Source organism: Papaver somniferum, chromosome 11, assembly GCF_003573695.1.
Source record: "Papaver somniferum cultivar HN1 chromosome 11, ASM357369v1, whole genome shotgun sequence".
Taxonomy (NCBI): Eukaryota; Viridiplantae; Streptophyta; class Magnoliopsida; order Ranunculales; family Papaveraceae; genus Papaver; species Papaver somniferum.
In genome coordinates, this window is record NC_039368.1 from 38,749,897 (window position 1) to 38,766,546 (window position 16,650).

Consider the following 16,650-nt stretch of genomic DNA (forward strand, 5'->3'; position numbering starts at 1 on the left):
AGTTCTTCTTACCAAATGTACATACGAAAACATATAATGAATTTACAGATCTTCCTCCTGTGGACGTAGGCACTAGCCGAACCACGTTAAACCATTTGTGTTCATGTTTCTTTACATTTCTGCACTATATCTTTTCCTCATGATTTTAGTTTACTTGTAATTTATCTACTGCTCTTTCATTTCGATTAATTGGTTGTGATATTAGAAATTAGTATCCACAACATTTAGGAACACTAACCAAACACCTCCCAAAGTCTCTCTCCGACGAATAATCTTATGATACAGAAAAAGAAAAAAAATCCTCCACAACTGTAATGGTGTGAAGATTACGATAGAAACCACAGTGGTTCTATCAACAACTAGATTGAAAAAGAGCAAATCTTCTTTTATGCAGTTGTTCATAGTAGTCACATTAGCAAGTCTTCCATATCAGTGTCAAGAGCAATGTGAACCACCAAGTCTGTAAATACATCCAATTCATCAATTTTCTGGTCATAAACTCATTGCTGGCTGTTTTTCAAAAGGGAGACTCAGTACTCTTAAAGTGAGGATTGGGGCTATCGCGTTTCATGTATATTTATGGATAAAGGGATGGAAAGGAATTGTTTAATTTTGATAGTCCTGCACCTTGTGTGTTTCTAGCCAGTAATGGAAATGCACTAAATTTCACTTTAATGTCTTTGTCTAGAACCGTGAGCTTTGGGTTAGCCATCATGTCAGTGTTAAACATCCCCTCATGTGAATAACATGTTACAAAGCTATACTTTACAAAAAAGAGAGAGTAAAACCTCAACACCAGTACATAGACACAAAAATATAAGATTATCATCGCCTGTGCATGACTCAAAGTAAATACTACAAAGATTCTTACTGAGCGGGAACGATGTCAATAGACATCGGCAATTACAGTAAAGAATACCCAACAAAATTTGTTTTGCAACAGGTTTTCATAAAAGGATAAGTTTTTTTTTTTGTTTTTTTAGAGGTTAGGGTTTTATTTTTTGGGCCAAGAGATAAACAAGAAGACGATGGATTCTTAGAATGCGGATCGAACAGTTAAAGGTTATCGTGAGTAGATCAGGTATTTTGAGAAAAATCACTTATTTTCATTGTATTTGACTTTGACCGCACATTGACTAAAATTTGGCTAAAATCCTTCCCTACTCGTATCCATTTTTTCCCTCGTAATAATAGTATTGTTGCTGTTTATTAATACAATTTGGATTTGCCCGAAACAAAAAACAAGTCACGCGTCTCCTAGTCCCATGGGGAGCAAAAGGTCACGGAGTACTTTGTCCACGTCTACCCCTACCAGTCTACCCCTGTGGTGCGTGAGCACTCCATCTTTACAATATTTACCCTTAACAATCTCAGTTAAAGCCATAATAAATCTAATCACGAGGGCAAGATTATAAATCCGCGCCTCTCCCCTTGTTGTTTTGCTCGATTGCACTCTTGCTCTGCTCTCTTCCTCTGCAAAACAGGAGGAATTTTGTTTGAGAGAGATGGAGTCAATGACCAAAAGCTGAAACACTAATTACTCTCTTCTTCTTCAAAATCATCGTATGAGTAGCAGTTTAATTCGACTAATAGAACTGTACAAGGTAAGGTTGTTGGAACCCTAGTTTATAGTTCTTCAATTCCTGCTAAATTGTATTGTATGGGCTAAAGCTTTAGTAAGAATGTAATCAATTTAATCTTCGAAAGGAGTTCAATATTTCCTCAATCTAGATAAGCAATCTATCCCTTGGATTGCTTCACTTTTAGTTAAGAATTTTGATTCAAGTTCTCAACTTTCTGAATTTGGGTTAAAATCTTAAATCTAGCAACGTCGTGAAGCCATAGTGCTCAAATTCTTTACTTGTCAGTTGATGATATGCTGCTTTTAGTCCTACATTTGACATTTTTTCAAGCCATTTCTTATGTATTTATACTGAGGAATGGCGCTGCTGATTTATACTTTAGGGAGTTTGGGGATAATAAATTTGTTTGGTTTTTGGAACCTAATTGGGGCAAGCTCTATCATTCATACACTAATTTTAGTATCAATATTAAATCTTAAGCGTAGATGAAATATAGATTGCTAATGTATGATATCCAAAGATTTTAACTTTTTGATAGTATATTGTTACGCCGAAGATTTCGAGAAAATGTGGGAGATGCCAAGGAAAGTGTAGCTGCATTCCTTTTTTGTTAATTTGAGATTTTCCCCGTGAAAGAACAGCTCTTTCTGTGACTAAAACATAAAACTAAGTCCTTGTCAACCAAACTGATGCAATAAATTAACCACTGAGAGATTAAATTTGAATCTCAAAACTTCTTTCTTCCTCTTCAATGTGCACAAACAGATTCCACATTTCGTTCGAGCTGTTCTGCTAGTAACTACATTAGTGGACTTGGAGTTTATTAATTATGCAATCTCGTTTAAGGGTATACAAATACAAACTTGATCCACATAGGAATTAATAGTTAACTTAGCCTCAGGTACATTAGCTTACTGTATATAGGGCTTTATTAGCTTCGGCAACCATACGATAACTACATTTAGTGCTTAAACATGCATTCTGACATTTGAGGGATATGATACAGAAAGACACATCATGGATGCTTGGTAACCTTATAAGCTCATAAAAACTTACTTTTTATCTGACTAGTCAGTGTTCAGCACAATTTTCATATTTTTTGTTATCATATTGTTCTAAACTGGGGAAACCATGATCACAAGGAATGGATTCCAGCGACTCGCAGCCAGAAGTAGACAACAAGGGTAAAGGAAAAGAGCTCCAGTGGACTCAAGAAATGGACGAATGTATGATAAAAACATTTGCTGAGCAAGCAACGCTAGGTCACAGAGAGGAGAAGGGATTCAATGATCAAGCCTATGATGCTGTTTCAAAAGTTTTGTCTGATAGGCTTGATGCTGATGTATCTAAGAAGTGTATAAATCATCGTCTTAAAACACTTCGAGCTGAACACCGCATGGTTAGGACGTTAAGGGAGCAAAGTGGATTTGAGTGGGACTCAACTAAAAATGAGATCATAGCTTCGGATTCTACTTGGAATGACTACATCAAGGTACAAATCAAATACGTCTTAAGTAGGTAAGATGAAATGAAAACTTCAACCCTAACGATTATATATGCATATCTTTTATATATGAACTTTTTGTTGTCTCTCGCAGGCTCATCCAGAGTCCAAATACTGTCGTGGCAGGTCATTCAAATGGGATTCTGATTCGTTGGATGTTATTATAGGTAATGATAATTCCACTGATGGCTTTGCTATAGTTGCTTACGATTCTGGTGCTTCAGAACCGGAAGTTGAAGAAGGAAAGGTTAGACAACTTAGGTGGACCCAAGAAATGGATGAATGCATGATAAAGATATTGATTGAGCAAGAGAAGTTGGGCCGCAAAGGGGACAGGGGTTTCAAAGATCAAGCATATAGTGCTGTTACGAGGGGTTTATCTGATTTCCTTGGTGTTGATGTGTCTAGAAGTCATATAGATAATAGATTAAGAACGTTCCGAACGGAATACCGAATGTTTCGTACTCTCAGAGAACAGAATGAGTTTGACTGGGACCCAGTAAAAAATAAGCTCACTGCCTCGGATTCGATATGGAACGAGTACATAAAGGTATACTTAGATATCCAATTTCATTAAGTATCTTGTTACATTGATTATATGTGGTAGTATCTTGTATATTAAACGTCTGTTCATTTGCAGGCACACCCAAAGTTCAAGTATTATCGTGGAAGAGCATGCAAATGGAACTATGAATCATTGAGTATTATTTTAGGCGATAATCCTGCTACAGGAAGCTTTCCCTTGGCTTGTATTGATTCTAGTGACTCACAACCAGAAGTAGACAATAAGAAGAAAGGAAGACAACTTAGGTGGACTCAAGGAATGGACGAGCGCTTGATTGAAACTGTTGTTGAGCAAGTAAGATTAGGTGGAAAAGGTGAGAAGGGCGGGTTTAATGATCAAGTTTATAATGCTGTTAGCAAAGTTCTGGCAGAGCGGCTCGATGTTGATGTTGGTAGGAAGCATATAGACAATCGGCTTAGGACACTTCGCACGGAATACAGATTGTTCAGTACTTTGAGAGGGCAGACTGGATTCTGTTGGGACCCCGTTAGAAGTATGATTACCGCGCCAGTTGGTGTATGGAATGAGTTCATTAAGGTACGAATTTAATTCAATCAAGTTTTGAGAACTGTTCTCTTTCGTTGTATACACCGGTTACACTTCTCCTTGTGTCCCATTACAAGCTGATACCTACTTATTCTGGTGAAGTTGACATCGTCTAGTGTAGCTAGTCCTCATAAGAATATTACATAGTTTTAAAACTTTTAGCCCCATCAGAAGTTAGTAGAACGAAGCCACCAACTCTGCGTATTCAGTAGTGTACTTGTAGTGGTATAAACAGTAGCTGTTCAATATAAGTTTTTAGTTTATGATGAATGGAGTTATAAGGCTGGCTGGAAGTATTAATTCATGTATTGGATTTTCTGTTGTTTTACAGGCACACCCAGAATTTAAGACATGTCGTGGCAGGTCATGCAAATGGGATTACGAGTTTTTGGCTATTATTTTTGGCAGTGATCACCTAGTAATCATGAAATCAAGTTACCGATAGCTTTTCCATTGATGGTGTTGATACTGATATTACCTCAACTCCAGTTGAGGGTATAGGAGATGCTGATGAGCTTCCACTGATTTGAGAGGATTTGTGCTTAGATAACATCAATGAGGAGGCGGACAGATCAAGCCAGGACTTAAGCAGGAAACAAACGCCTATACAACAGAGGCGGTTCAAGAAGCCACATACATCTGATATTGTGAGGGAGGTAATGGAAGCAGTGAAAACCCAGATAAGCGGGTTAGCTAAATCAATGGACGGGTTGTCATTTGCGAAAAAATTGTATTCAGATGTCATGAATGTAGAAGGATTTAGTCCTGACTTCTTAGACCGTGCTTTCGAGATTTTGAAGAGGGATGGACATGGTGCAGAAATATTTCTAGTGAGGAATGAGATTTATAGGAAGCGAATGTTGGAAGAATTATATCAGAAATATGCTGACAATTGTGGAGGTAGTAGCCGGACAGACCAAATTTGAGACCCTTGTCCGGTTAATCTGCCATGTTTGCGAAGTTCTGTAGATGTAATAAATCTTTTTCTTTTTTGGAAAAACGAATACATAAAATTTCCCCATCTTCTTATATTTCCTTAAGAATTGCGCAAAATGTCCTTCTACGAGGGATTTTGAGAAGTTCTTAACAAAAATCTCCGTCTCGTAGACATTAATTCCAGGATGTTTTATCAGTCTCTCCCACAGTTGACAGTGATTTTGTGAATGTTTCAGAGTGCATTCAGAATCTCCTACGGCGGAGTCGGCTGACCTCTTTCTTGCTGGGCTTGGATCGAAACCAAATGGAACGTGGCCTTAAAAGCCCGAAGCAGAATTATCACGTAGCATACCACGTCCACGTGTTATTTAGTGTATAGCTGTGTTTTCACGAGATCTTGATTCAAACAAAATAAATAACCAAAAAAAATAAAAATCTAAATTGAAAGCTTGGGGTGAGCTCATTTCTAAGTTCTCCCTTGTCAGACAGTATAAACTCAAGTTTTAGTAAGTGGGTTACTTTAATCTCACTTCTTCCTTATACATTAGGTAGATCCACAACCTCCCTCTCTCTCTCTTCACTTCAGCTGAACCCTGAATTCACAGATTGGAAGGAAGAAAGGAAGGTCAGTAAACATCCTGAAAACTTATACAAATTTCCAAACCAACAAGTTTTTGGTTAGAGCCTTCTTCTACAACTGCTAAAGCTTTTCATTACAGTTTATTTTCTGGGTTTAGATTTGAGACACCATTAGATTTCCTATCAAAAGTTAGGGGTTGTGAAAACCCTAATAAAAGATTTCCACATGAAAGAAACCAGTACTGAAACAAATCCAATAGGTCAGAACATTATAAAGCTCATTAGTAATGTTTGTTTCTCAGTTTTTGTATTTTCAGTTCTTATCTTTACAGTAATTGCTGTGACTTACCAACCTCCTGATCCGTGGTTTCAATCCTCTCAAGCTCTTACTAAGACTTTCACTCAAGTTGAAAATGCTACTTTCAAGACTGATAATTCTGTTGTTAAAACTGGTGAAGATTTGAGTATGTCACCTGCTTTATCACCCACTGCTTCACTCATCACAGAAGCTACAATTGAGATATCTGAAGAGAAAATGGTGAATTCCACTTCTTTGCCAGTGTGTGAAGAAGATTCAAATTCTATTAATTGTTCAGATCCGCGGGTTCTATTTGCAATCGAGAAGTTTAATCTTAAGACTTTTAAGTCTATAGTGTTCTTAGATTACCAAAAACCTGTAGATGGATCTAAACCTAATGAGTGTGATGTAGCATGGAGATTTAGGAACAAAAAGGAGAAATCATGGCGGAGATACCTAGATTTTAGGAGATTTAGACTTGGTATAGGACACAATTGTACCTACAAGGTGACTAATGCACTTCGGTGGCATTCAGGTTTGAATGCTAGGAGGCCTAGAAGCAGGTTTAATTCAACTAGGAGCATTGGTTCTGCTAGGATTTCTCCTCCTACTACTCCTGACGAAGAGATCAATGACACTATCCCCATCGTAGGATCTGAAACTGCTTTCAAGAAGGGGAAATATCTGTATTACTCGCGGGGAGGAGATTACTGCAAAGGAATGAACCAATTCCTTTGGAGTTTCTTATGTGGTCTTGGGGAGGCTCAGTATTTGAATCGCACATTCGTGATGGATTTAAGTATTTGTTTGTCCGGGTCTTATAGTCAGAGTCACAAAGATGAGGAGGGAAAGGATTTTCGCTACTATTTTGATTTTGAGCATTTAAAGGAAACGGCTTCAATTGTTGAGGAGGGAGAATTCATGAAGGATTGGAAGAAATGGGATAAAACTCGGAAGAGTAAAATTCCTGTTCAGAAGGTTTCAACCTACAAAGTCACACCAATGCAACTCAAAAAAGATAAGAGCACGATTATATGGAGGCAGTTTGATGCACCTGAACCAGAGAATTACTGGTACAGAGTTTGTGAAGGGAAAGCTGCGAACTACATTCAACGGCCATGGCATTCTTTGTGGAAATCTAAGAGGTTGATGAAAATAGTTACCGAAATTGGTGGGCAGATGGACTGGGATTTTGATGCAGTTCATGTTGTCCGAGGAGAGAAAGCGCAGAATAAGGAACTTTGGCCTCATTTAGATGGTGATACTTCCCCAGATGCTATCCTTGCAAAGGTGAAAGAGATTGTTCATCAATGGAGAAATCTTTATGTTGCAACAAATGAGCCGTTTTATAATTATTTTGATAGATTGAGGTCTAGTTACAAAGTTCATTTGCTTGATGATTACAAGGAACTGTGGGGAAATACGAGTGAGTGGTACAATGAGACAATGTTGCTAAATGATGGGAAAGCAGTTGATTTTGATGGGTATATGAGAGTTGCAGTGGATACTGAGGTTTTGTACAGAGCAAAAACTCAGGTCGAGACATTCTATAATTTGACAATGGATTGCAAGGATGGAATCAATACATGTTGATTATATAGAAGCATAACAAAGGCGTGGAAATTGATTATAATTTGCGAGTTTCTTATCTTCTCTTCACCAATTGTATGTTCTTTGATTCATTTTGGAGTGAAATGCTAGCTCACCTTCAAGCTATATGTGGTTGTAACTTCTGTTCATTTGTCGTTGTATCAATAGTTTATATTTTTTTTAATCTACTCTTCTTTTTTCCGTTTGAGTTGTTCATCTCGGTCAATAATCTGATTGATTGATTTACATTCAATCCATGTGATTATCTGAGGTCCTATTTCTCTCTACCATTCCCTGCCCCCCTTTGCCATGGTTACTCACTAGTGAACAAAGAGAGAGCAAAAGGTCGACAGGCCTCAGTTCAGCCACAGCACTAAAGAAACAAAAAACACAAGAACAGCTTGGGTGTCAGCTGCAGAATATGTCTTCCTGAAAACTGGAATCACTGGAACTGAACGTAATGGGCCAACAACATAATCAGTCGATTTACTTGGTCTCAGGCAGATTTAAACACTTCTATGCTTGATGAAGATTACTAATAGTGTCGGAATATATGATTACACTTTCTGTTTCAAGTGAGACTGCCTATCGACTGCACACTCTGTGAAAAGCTACTGGTACTTGATCTAAACAGACAACAGTGGCAAAATCTAAGCCGTCCAAAGGCATCTGAACACAATCTCGTCCGTCCTTTGGCTATCAATCCCATCCGTCCCTTGCCTTGACCGACCAATCTCATCCGTCCTTTGACTTTATCATAAGACAAAGGCAACGTTTTTTTAAACTATTGATGTCCGCAGGTCTCAAATTCGTCCCATCATTCGCAAGGAGACCAAGATCTACCTCTTTTCTTGCAGCCGCACCAGCACGGTAACACATGTCGATTAAGGTGTCTTGAACAAGATCAAACTTTGTCGATTAAGGTGTCTCGAACACATTTCGTTAATCTTGACAATTTGGCGTCATTATTTTTTTATCAAATCCAATCGACAAAAAGCTTGAAGCTTATTTTTTGATTACACGTTCTTCTTATAAAGTTCTACATTCCAATCAAAGTGTATTCCGAGATGTATAAGTCATTATCTACCATTTTGAATATCAATTGTTGAAGATTAACCACTTTGTGGATGGTAAAGCTCTGTATTTCAGAATACTTATTTTTGACAGGAATTGAAAGCTTTATATGTTACTAAAAGATATACTTCACATTCAATGCCGTGAAAGGATTATTGTCACATCAGGCAAGGGAATTGCTTAAATTAGAAGGAAAGAAACTGACTGATGAGGAATTACAATGGAAAGCTTAAATTAGACAGGAATTTAGGAAGTCGTCTGAATAATATTTTAGTTCTGTTTTTTCCGAGTATAACTACTATAAAAAAGAACTGAGTTCTTTTTATCTCCGGTTGAACTTAACTTTGTAACCAACAGACTTATCTGTAAACGGTAGAAGAGTTGTATTCAATCTTCCTGTCTAATGATAAAGATTAAAGACATTATTTTACCGATCACTCAGATCCACAAAGACATTTAATAAGCAGCAAGCAAAGAGCAAATACTTAGGTTCGAGAACAACAAGAAAACACACTTGAATTTGATTACACCATTATATACATTCACAAGAAATATTTATAGCTGCTGAACCCCCGTACTAGCTATTGCTACTTCCTCTTAATTAAACTTGAACTGCACATCAAAGACGCATCACTACGGTGTTCAACTCTAACCTGTTCATCGAACTCCATAACATTACTTTCTATCATACAATCTATCCTACTACTGCTACCAAGGCAACATGATTCTTGATCTTCTTGATCCAGTATCAACGTCTTCATCAAAACTAATTAAATCGCTCAATTGGTCAACCATCACCTGTTCCTTGGGTACTTCACGGTTGTTTGAACAATTTGAATCTAACAAAGAAAAATTATTTTCACAAAAGTTGTTTCTTTCTAGTCTATGGATCCTAAACATAAGAGCAAGATGAGATATGCTCAGCCAACCAAGCTTAGCAATGAGCATGTAAAGTGTTGATTTAACAACTGCGTTTATTATGTCTGAGCAGATGATCTGTATTGTCTTCCCCAGATTGATTCGGCAAGGCTTCCATGTCGCTTTGAAAAGATGGTTGCTGGAGAGTCCCTGTCTACAAGGTACGAATAGAAACATTTAGCTACTTAACATTCTCTGCTCTTTTGTTTAATGGAATACTAACATTGAAAAAGAAAAACTTACACGAGAAACAAGAAATTGATATCCAAATGCAATCACCACACCAAGGATGAAGCAAAAGACTCCAATCAATGACACTGAAGTCAAACCTAGCTCTGTGAGACAGGTCATAGATAATTCAGATAATCAGTCATTATTAATTTAGTGGCGATCTGAAGCAATTAACTAAGATACAAATACAAATCAAACTAATAATACCCCGAAGCTAAATTAATCTGTATAATACATGAAAGGTAAAATCATACATTTAAAAGTTAAAGATGCTTCCAAGTCCTAGCCACTATTCCTAATCCAAATTGAAGTTATTGATTAATTCCTAGCCAGTATTCCTAACCCAAATCGAAACTACAGGGGGGGAAGGGACGCAGAACCTGCTCAAACTTAACAAAACAACGGAAGAACGATGTGTATGACAAGATCAATGAAAGCAAAAAGCTACAAGGATACAGAATGTACTCAAGATAGCAAAGAAAAACACTTACTTGACTGAGAATCAAATGTACAGTCATTTGGCTTCAAACTTATTTGACGAACCAATCTACTTCCTCGGTCAGCTATCAATAAGGCGCACAATTTCGGGACAAAGAACAGTTCAAAATCTTCTGAGAATGATGCATTTTGAGCAGGGCCATCTGCCTTCCCCGGCTTCCTTGAATATCCTCCCGCAATTGTAACCACACCTGCAAAAATATTATCAATAACACCACAAGTAATTGAATGGTTGATGGTTGAAATAATCATGAGAAAATAATGTTCGATCCTTGCCACGGTGTATCCATTTACTCACCCATCTGGTTACCAAAAAAAAAACGATATAATTAATTATCAAATGCACTTGTACTACATATGGACGTTAATCCATTGACAATATTAGTGTTAATTGCCAAAAAACCTTAAAAATAAATATTAGCCAGAGGATTGATTGATTGATTCAGTTAAAATCTTAAGTTTAACCCCTTCCTCCTCCACGCAACAACATGGTCTTTTTCAAATTGCTTTAAAGAATAACTACTTTTTCTTCCAGAACTAGTTTTATATCTCAAGTCACCAAAAATTCGTTTTATATCTCAAGTCATCAAAAATACATGACGTAACACAGTTGGGCAAAAAAAAGAAAAAAGAAAAAAAAGAGGGGGTTTAGCTGGCATAAAACCCTGCATATATCTTCCTGAGTACTGAATTTATTGCATTTTAGCCAACGCTCATGTCACACTATAATGTCAGAAAGACAGAAAGAAAGAAAAAACATCATGGGTTTGCAATACAAAAGTATCAAAAAAAAAAACATGCATAAATGAGCTCTGAGTATGTTTTGGCAAATCCAACCCCTTTGAAAATGAAAATAACAGAAGCTCACTAATTACAAAATGCAGTACAATAGACACTTGGCAAAAAATAAGACCACACAGATGTTAGGTCCACTATAAGTTACAGTCATTCTAACACCACCGATAAGATCCTAAAAATGAATTTTGAAACTAATTGCCAAGTTGAGAGTTGGCCTACTATGAGTGTGACATAAGTTAGATCTTATGTAACATAGTTGATCTCGGGCTCACAAAGAGAGTGGATGTTTCCTCTCTACTAAGATTCTGGTCAACTAAAGCTTCTAATCTCGTACTCAGGGATTGCATATACCAAATGGTTCAAACACTATATGTAACATAAGGTGGGGTGATTTTCTGCAAACCAGAAGATCGTCATCGAAAATCAGCAATTGGGTCATCTCACAGAGCTAAAAGAACAAGCCCTTGCATCTTCACCTATAAGCTTAAACTTATTTAACTTAAATCAGTTTCAATTTTCAAACATAAGTCAATAATCTAAGGTAGTTTTATATAATATCTTAAAGTCACAAAGAAAATTGAATCACCTTCTCTAGTAATTTTCCTGATGGCATGGTTGTTTTTATCAGCTACATAAACATTGCCCTTCAAATCAACAGCAAAACTTCGTGGTCTATCGAACATTGCAGAACCGAAATCTCCATCTGAGAATCCAGCCACTCCATTACCGGATAATCGATTAATCTCCGAATCTGCACAAAAAAAAAACTAAATAACAAAAATCTCAAGTAAAAGAAAGAAAACTAGAGAGTAATAAACAGTTAACCTTGGGAAATAGGGACTGATACGGTGTAAAAAGAACTGCTGGGTGTATCAAGAATAATAAGTTGATCATCTCTAGGAAGAAGAGATGAAGGATTTATAATGTTATTCAACTTATTCCCATCAAGTATGGTAGTGACTTGGTAACCGTCTTCCAATACAAGCTTCGAAGAAACTGGACAGAAAACAAAAATGGTAATTATTTAGGGTTTTAGTGAAAGTAAAATATTAGGTTAAGAAAATTTTGAGTTTGATTATACTAACCTTGCTGGATTGATGAAGAAATACAAGTAAGAATGACAAACGAGACGACGTAATTACGATAACAAGACCCCTGATGTGCCATTAAAACTTCAAGTTTTCGATGTGATTTAAGAAGAACAAGGAAAAGTGATCGTAAAGTAGCAGGGGTAAGAGTTATATACAGGACCGAATCCCATATGAAAATGTGATTCTTTTCATTACTTGACAACCGCACCTATAGAGGAACCCTGATTTTGGGCATACTCAAATCTTACTGCGCGTACCGTATGAAGACAAAAAAAGTTGTGAAATAGCAAAATCAAATTACCTCTTAACCCATTTTTTTTTTAATGGCAAATATGTTCTTGCGTATTAGTGTTAGTAATATTTATTGGTTATTATATATTTTATTTAGTGATTAAAATAATTTTCAGAATTATAAAGGTTGTTTAGATGATTTTTTGGATCATGGTTCGGCGAAACAAGTTGAGGTTCGGCTCACATCTATGAGCCGAATCTACCAATTGATGAACGGTTCGGCTCACTGAATCTTTTTACCGCATGCGCCGAACCTATAATTTTCAATTCCAACCCTTTTGCTAGACACTAGTTCGGCTTATATGAAAGTTTCATAGTAAGCCGAACAACATCCTGAATAGCCCGGAAAAAAAAATAATTACTGGTTCGGCTTATATTTCGAAAATCGTATGAGCCGAACATCAATTTGTTATTTTTTGGGTTAAAATATTGTTATTGGTTCGGCACATATTGAGAATATTGTAATAGCCGAACCTCGTAAATGTGCTAGGTTCGGCACATATTATGATTATCGAATACGCCGAACCCCTATGCATCTCTATCTGTGACTAGGTTCGGCTTGAAATTTCATGAAATTTCATGCCGAACTGTTCATATACACTTACAGGTTGATTTTGTGAAGAACAGTTCGGCTAAAAGCGCAACTCAATTTTGAGTCGAACCCAACACTGTAACCGTCATTTAATCGATGAAAAACAACAAATAGGAGATTGGGTTTGTAAAACTTACTTTCTTATCCTCATTTCCGGAGATGGAGATGCAGTTGGTTCAATTGGTGGTTCATTTTCAGTTTCTACACCTTCATCTTCAATTGGTTCTTCTTCTTCAATTGATGGATTAGAAGACGATTTGGTTTGCCTAGTCCCTGCTTTTCTTTGTATGAGTCAGGTTGAGTTTTATCGACGACCAAATTTTTACGAATCGATAATTAATCACGATGATGAATTTTTTTTTCGCAGGAGGGAGAAGAGTTCGCTAGAGGAGGAGGAAGAAGAAGAGATGTTAAGGGAAACTGATTTTGATTTTTTAGAAAACTGATTTTAGATTTTTGTATTAAGGGTATATAGGTAATTGAACTACCCATAGGGTACTCCTTATAAGGTCACCCAAGATGGGACTATTGTTTTGTATACCTAGAAAGACTTAGGTATGCCCAAAATCAGGGTTCATATAGAGGGTCCATTTGTGTTATTATATACGGGGCCGGATTTAATTGACTAAAGTATTACCCATATGGACCAAAAAGTGTTAGAAATCCATAAGTGAAATATTTGTCATTGTTGTAAAACTAGAAAATAGAGAAGGAGACATAAAGTAGAGGTGGAAAATAGAGAGAAATTCTTTCAATATGTGTAGAATTACGATAAGTTAAGCCTCCAGCTATATGTTAAGAAGACTTGTTACTCAAGTTACGTGGAAACCCTAAACTTAGACAAAAGCGGTTTATAACATTCCCCTTGATGACCACTGTGGCAAAGTCATTACAAATATAGCAGGAAAACTTAAAAGAGAAAAAACTGAAATTGCACAAGCATGTAAAGACTCAGACAGTGTTGGACATGCATATGTTGTCTCGTTAAAACCTTGACAAGGAGAACTTAGTGGGACAAAACCTTGACGAAGAAAAAAGAGTACAACGCGATAAGTCCAGTAAATGTACCTTTGATGATGGTGCTCTCCCTAATGAGCTCTTTAGTTAAATCTAGGCTTGCAAATCTTTAAGGCGTGACTTCCCAATTTGATGAACGAATTTCTTGAATGCAGAAGATTCTTGTTCTTTGGTGGAGAAAGTTGCTACTTGATGGAGTCTTCTTTTGCGTTAGTCTTATAATAGTAGTTTTCCCGAGTCTCCGTGTTTCTCTAAATACATTGACGACTTGTGTATTGGGTTGCTAGGTTCTCGCAGATGATTTTTATAAATAGTTGATGTTGTTTTTTCAATGAAGTGCCAAGATATAGATACATTATCGTAGATGAACAAAATTGTATTTATTAACACACCGTATTGGGTTCATAAGGACATCCAAATTTCTTGAAGATAGTTATGTTTATTTGGTCTAACAAAATGACCTAGTTAATGGTAGGAATCCACCAAAAGAACAAAAATTGATACAACTCCCCCTTGGATGACCACCATGTTGAAATAAGTTGCCTTACTAAAACCATGCCTGTAAAACCCAATAGGACAAAATTTGGACAAAAGAAAAGCACAATATCAACATTTTGAACTTAAACGTCAGTGAGATGTTGCCTCGTTAAAACCTTGTCAGGAAAACCACATGGGATAAAACCTGAAACGAAGGGAAAACAGTACAACTTTTGACGTAAATATGGATGCTAACACAACTATATGAGAGAAGACAATCATCAAAACAATAACTCTAGTATATCTCAAAGACGAGTTTAAGCTAGCATAATTCTAACTGCGGATTCAAGAAACAATTAAAAAATATACGCTATGTTGTTAAAGCGCGGATTGGTGTTTTTAAGGACTCCTCAAGAAACCTAAAAAGTTGATATCATCAACCAATCCGGATTATGATCGTTTTCCCGAGTTAAAGAAAAACAACACAAATAGGATTGCTAAACCTGATATAGTGGAGTCAGGTAGTTGCCTATAGTTTGAAATTTATAAGGATTACAAATTGAATATGTTCTCCGAGCATATTTCTTATGTGAATGCAATAAGAGTCCTTCAAAGACTACCACGCCAAATACATAATATATGGAGAATAAAATATTATTGAATCAATCCTCGGGTCTAAGAAAAATAAAACCCTCAAATCATTTTAACAACGAATACATTTCTCGTATAACGACGCACTATGACTACATCAACCTGTAGCTAATGGGCTTGGCATGTTTGAGGTGTTAAGTTTGGATCCAAAATTGCGTTAATAGAGAAATTAATCCAACCAAATTTGGATTATATGCTAACCAATCATATATGTCAATAATTCTCTGTAGAAGGGTTCAAAAGCGCCGTCATTTATTTCAATAGCTATTTTAAATGAATATTCGACAATATATTAACTAATTACGATCCCACACAATTCTCAAGTGTATGCATATGTTTAAAAACAAATCACAGAATTGATGGTACTAGCGCCCATGAGCATTATAATCTCCTCCTCTTCAAATGAGGAGATAATAACTTTGAGAATGTGAATCATGTTTTTGGTGCACTCAATTGGAGCACTGCCATTAGCATTTATAGAACGCTACTTATTTACTAGATGTGATTGGATTTTACTCTTAAAGAGGAGGACGCTTATGTAAAAGCAAATGCGACATTTCACGCCTAGTCAATAATAGTTTTTTTCAATTTGATCATGATAGGAGAGAAACTGTTATAGCATTCAAGTTAATTAACACCAACTTTTGCTGGTAGTGTGTAGTGTATCCCTGATTATGGCGAAAATATGTTCATCTCATGTAAAGTATTATCTGATTAATTCGAGGACACATGCTCATAATAATTTCTGGGTTTTAACGACACCAGGTTGGACTGTAGATAAAGTCTTTAAAAGCCATAAGAAATTGTCCAAGTCATGCATATTTAGTCCCCGACATGTTTTTCTTTCGCATCATTTGCCCCGTTGGTAAGGCTACGCAGCTATAAATGAGGCATAAACATCATTTATGCTCTTCTAACTAAGTTATGAAGCTTACTTGGCGCGTAGTCCGCATATGCAAATTCAACCAACTCCTCCTCCCTATATATGTTTTAAAGACATTTTTACAACATGAATTAGGGGAGGAAAACCACATTCACCAAGTCTACTTTTGAGGTGCTTCCTTCACTATTCATGGATGTTGCCATGTGTTTTCTGAATAACCGATCGACAATGATTGTTGAGATTCCATTCTTCCCCATAGTCCAAACTTCAATATTGTGTAATATTCTCTTGGCCAGCTCGTTCTGGCATATTGCACAAATGTTTTGCAATATTGTCTCTAGGCCAACAAACTGCATAATGCGCTACTATAGCGTTACAACGCTCAAGGCCATGTACCCAACTGCCTAATGCATCATTTGATGCAAGATTGACCTTTGACCAATATAGCTAGCAACATGATATTGGCCAATATGCCAAACATAATGCGCCATTTTTTCACGATATTAGCCTTGGGCTAATGGATAATTT

The 16,650-nt window shown here is 36.6% G+C and overlaps 3 protein-coding genes across 4 annotated transcripts; 2 read left to right on the top strand and 1 right to left on the bottom strand.

Annotated features, from left to right (window-relative positions):
• Positions 1-1,411: 1,411 nt before the first annotated feature.
• Positions 1,412-5,218, top strand: LOC113320122 (uncharacterized protein At2g29880-like). The gene is made up of 5 exons (XM_026568060.1): positions 1,412-1,604; positions 2,726-3,075; positions 3,182-3,637; positions 3,728-4,189; positions 4,530-5,218. Exons 2-5 carry the CDS (start codon positions 2,728-2,730, stop codon positions 4,641-4,643), a joined length of 1,380 nt encoding a protein of 459 aa, XP_026423845.1. The 5' UTR covers positions 1,412-1,604; positions 2,726-2,727; the 3' UTR covers positions 4,644-5,218.
• A 351-nt stretch (positions 5,219-5,569) lies between these two features.
• LOC113322465 lies at positions 5,570-7,809 on the top strand. The gene has a single exon (XM_026570553.1). The coding sequence runs from the start codon at positions 5,940-5,942 to the stop codon at positions 7,602-7,604; it is 1,665 nt and encodes a 554-aa protein (XP_026426338.1). The 5' UTR covers positions 5,570-5,939; the 3' UTR covers positions 7,605-7,809.
• A 1,291-nt stretch (positions 7,810-9,100) lies between these two features.
• On the bottom strand, positions 9,101-12,400 carry LOC113323344. 2 transcript variants are annotated; one of them, XM_026571633.1, is made up of 6 exons: positions 12,206-12,400; positions 11,946-12,116; positions 11,707-11,871; positions 10,316-10,513; positions 9,837-9,928; positions 9,101-9,743 (listed from the first exon to the last, which is right to left on the bottom strand). In XM_026571633.1, exons 1-6 carry the CDS (start codon positions 12,285-12,287, stop codon positions 9,384-9,386), a joined length of 1,068 nt encoding a protein of 355 aa, XP_026427418.1. In that variant the 5' UTR covers positions 12,288-12,400; the 3' UTR covers positions 9,101-9,383. The 2 variants fall into 2 exon arrangements, with proteins under 2 accessions (XP_026427418.1, XP_026427419.1); XM_026571634.1 differs by having other exon boundaries at positions 9,119-9,747; positions 12,206-12,399.
• Positions 12,401-16,650: the final 4,250 nt, after the last annotated feature.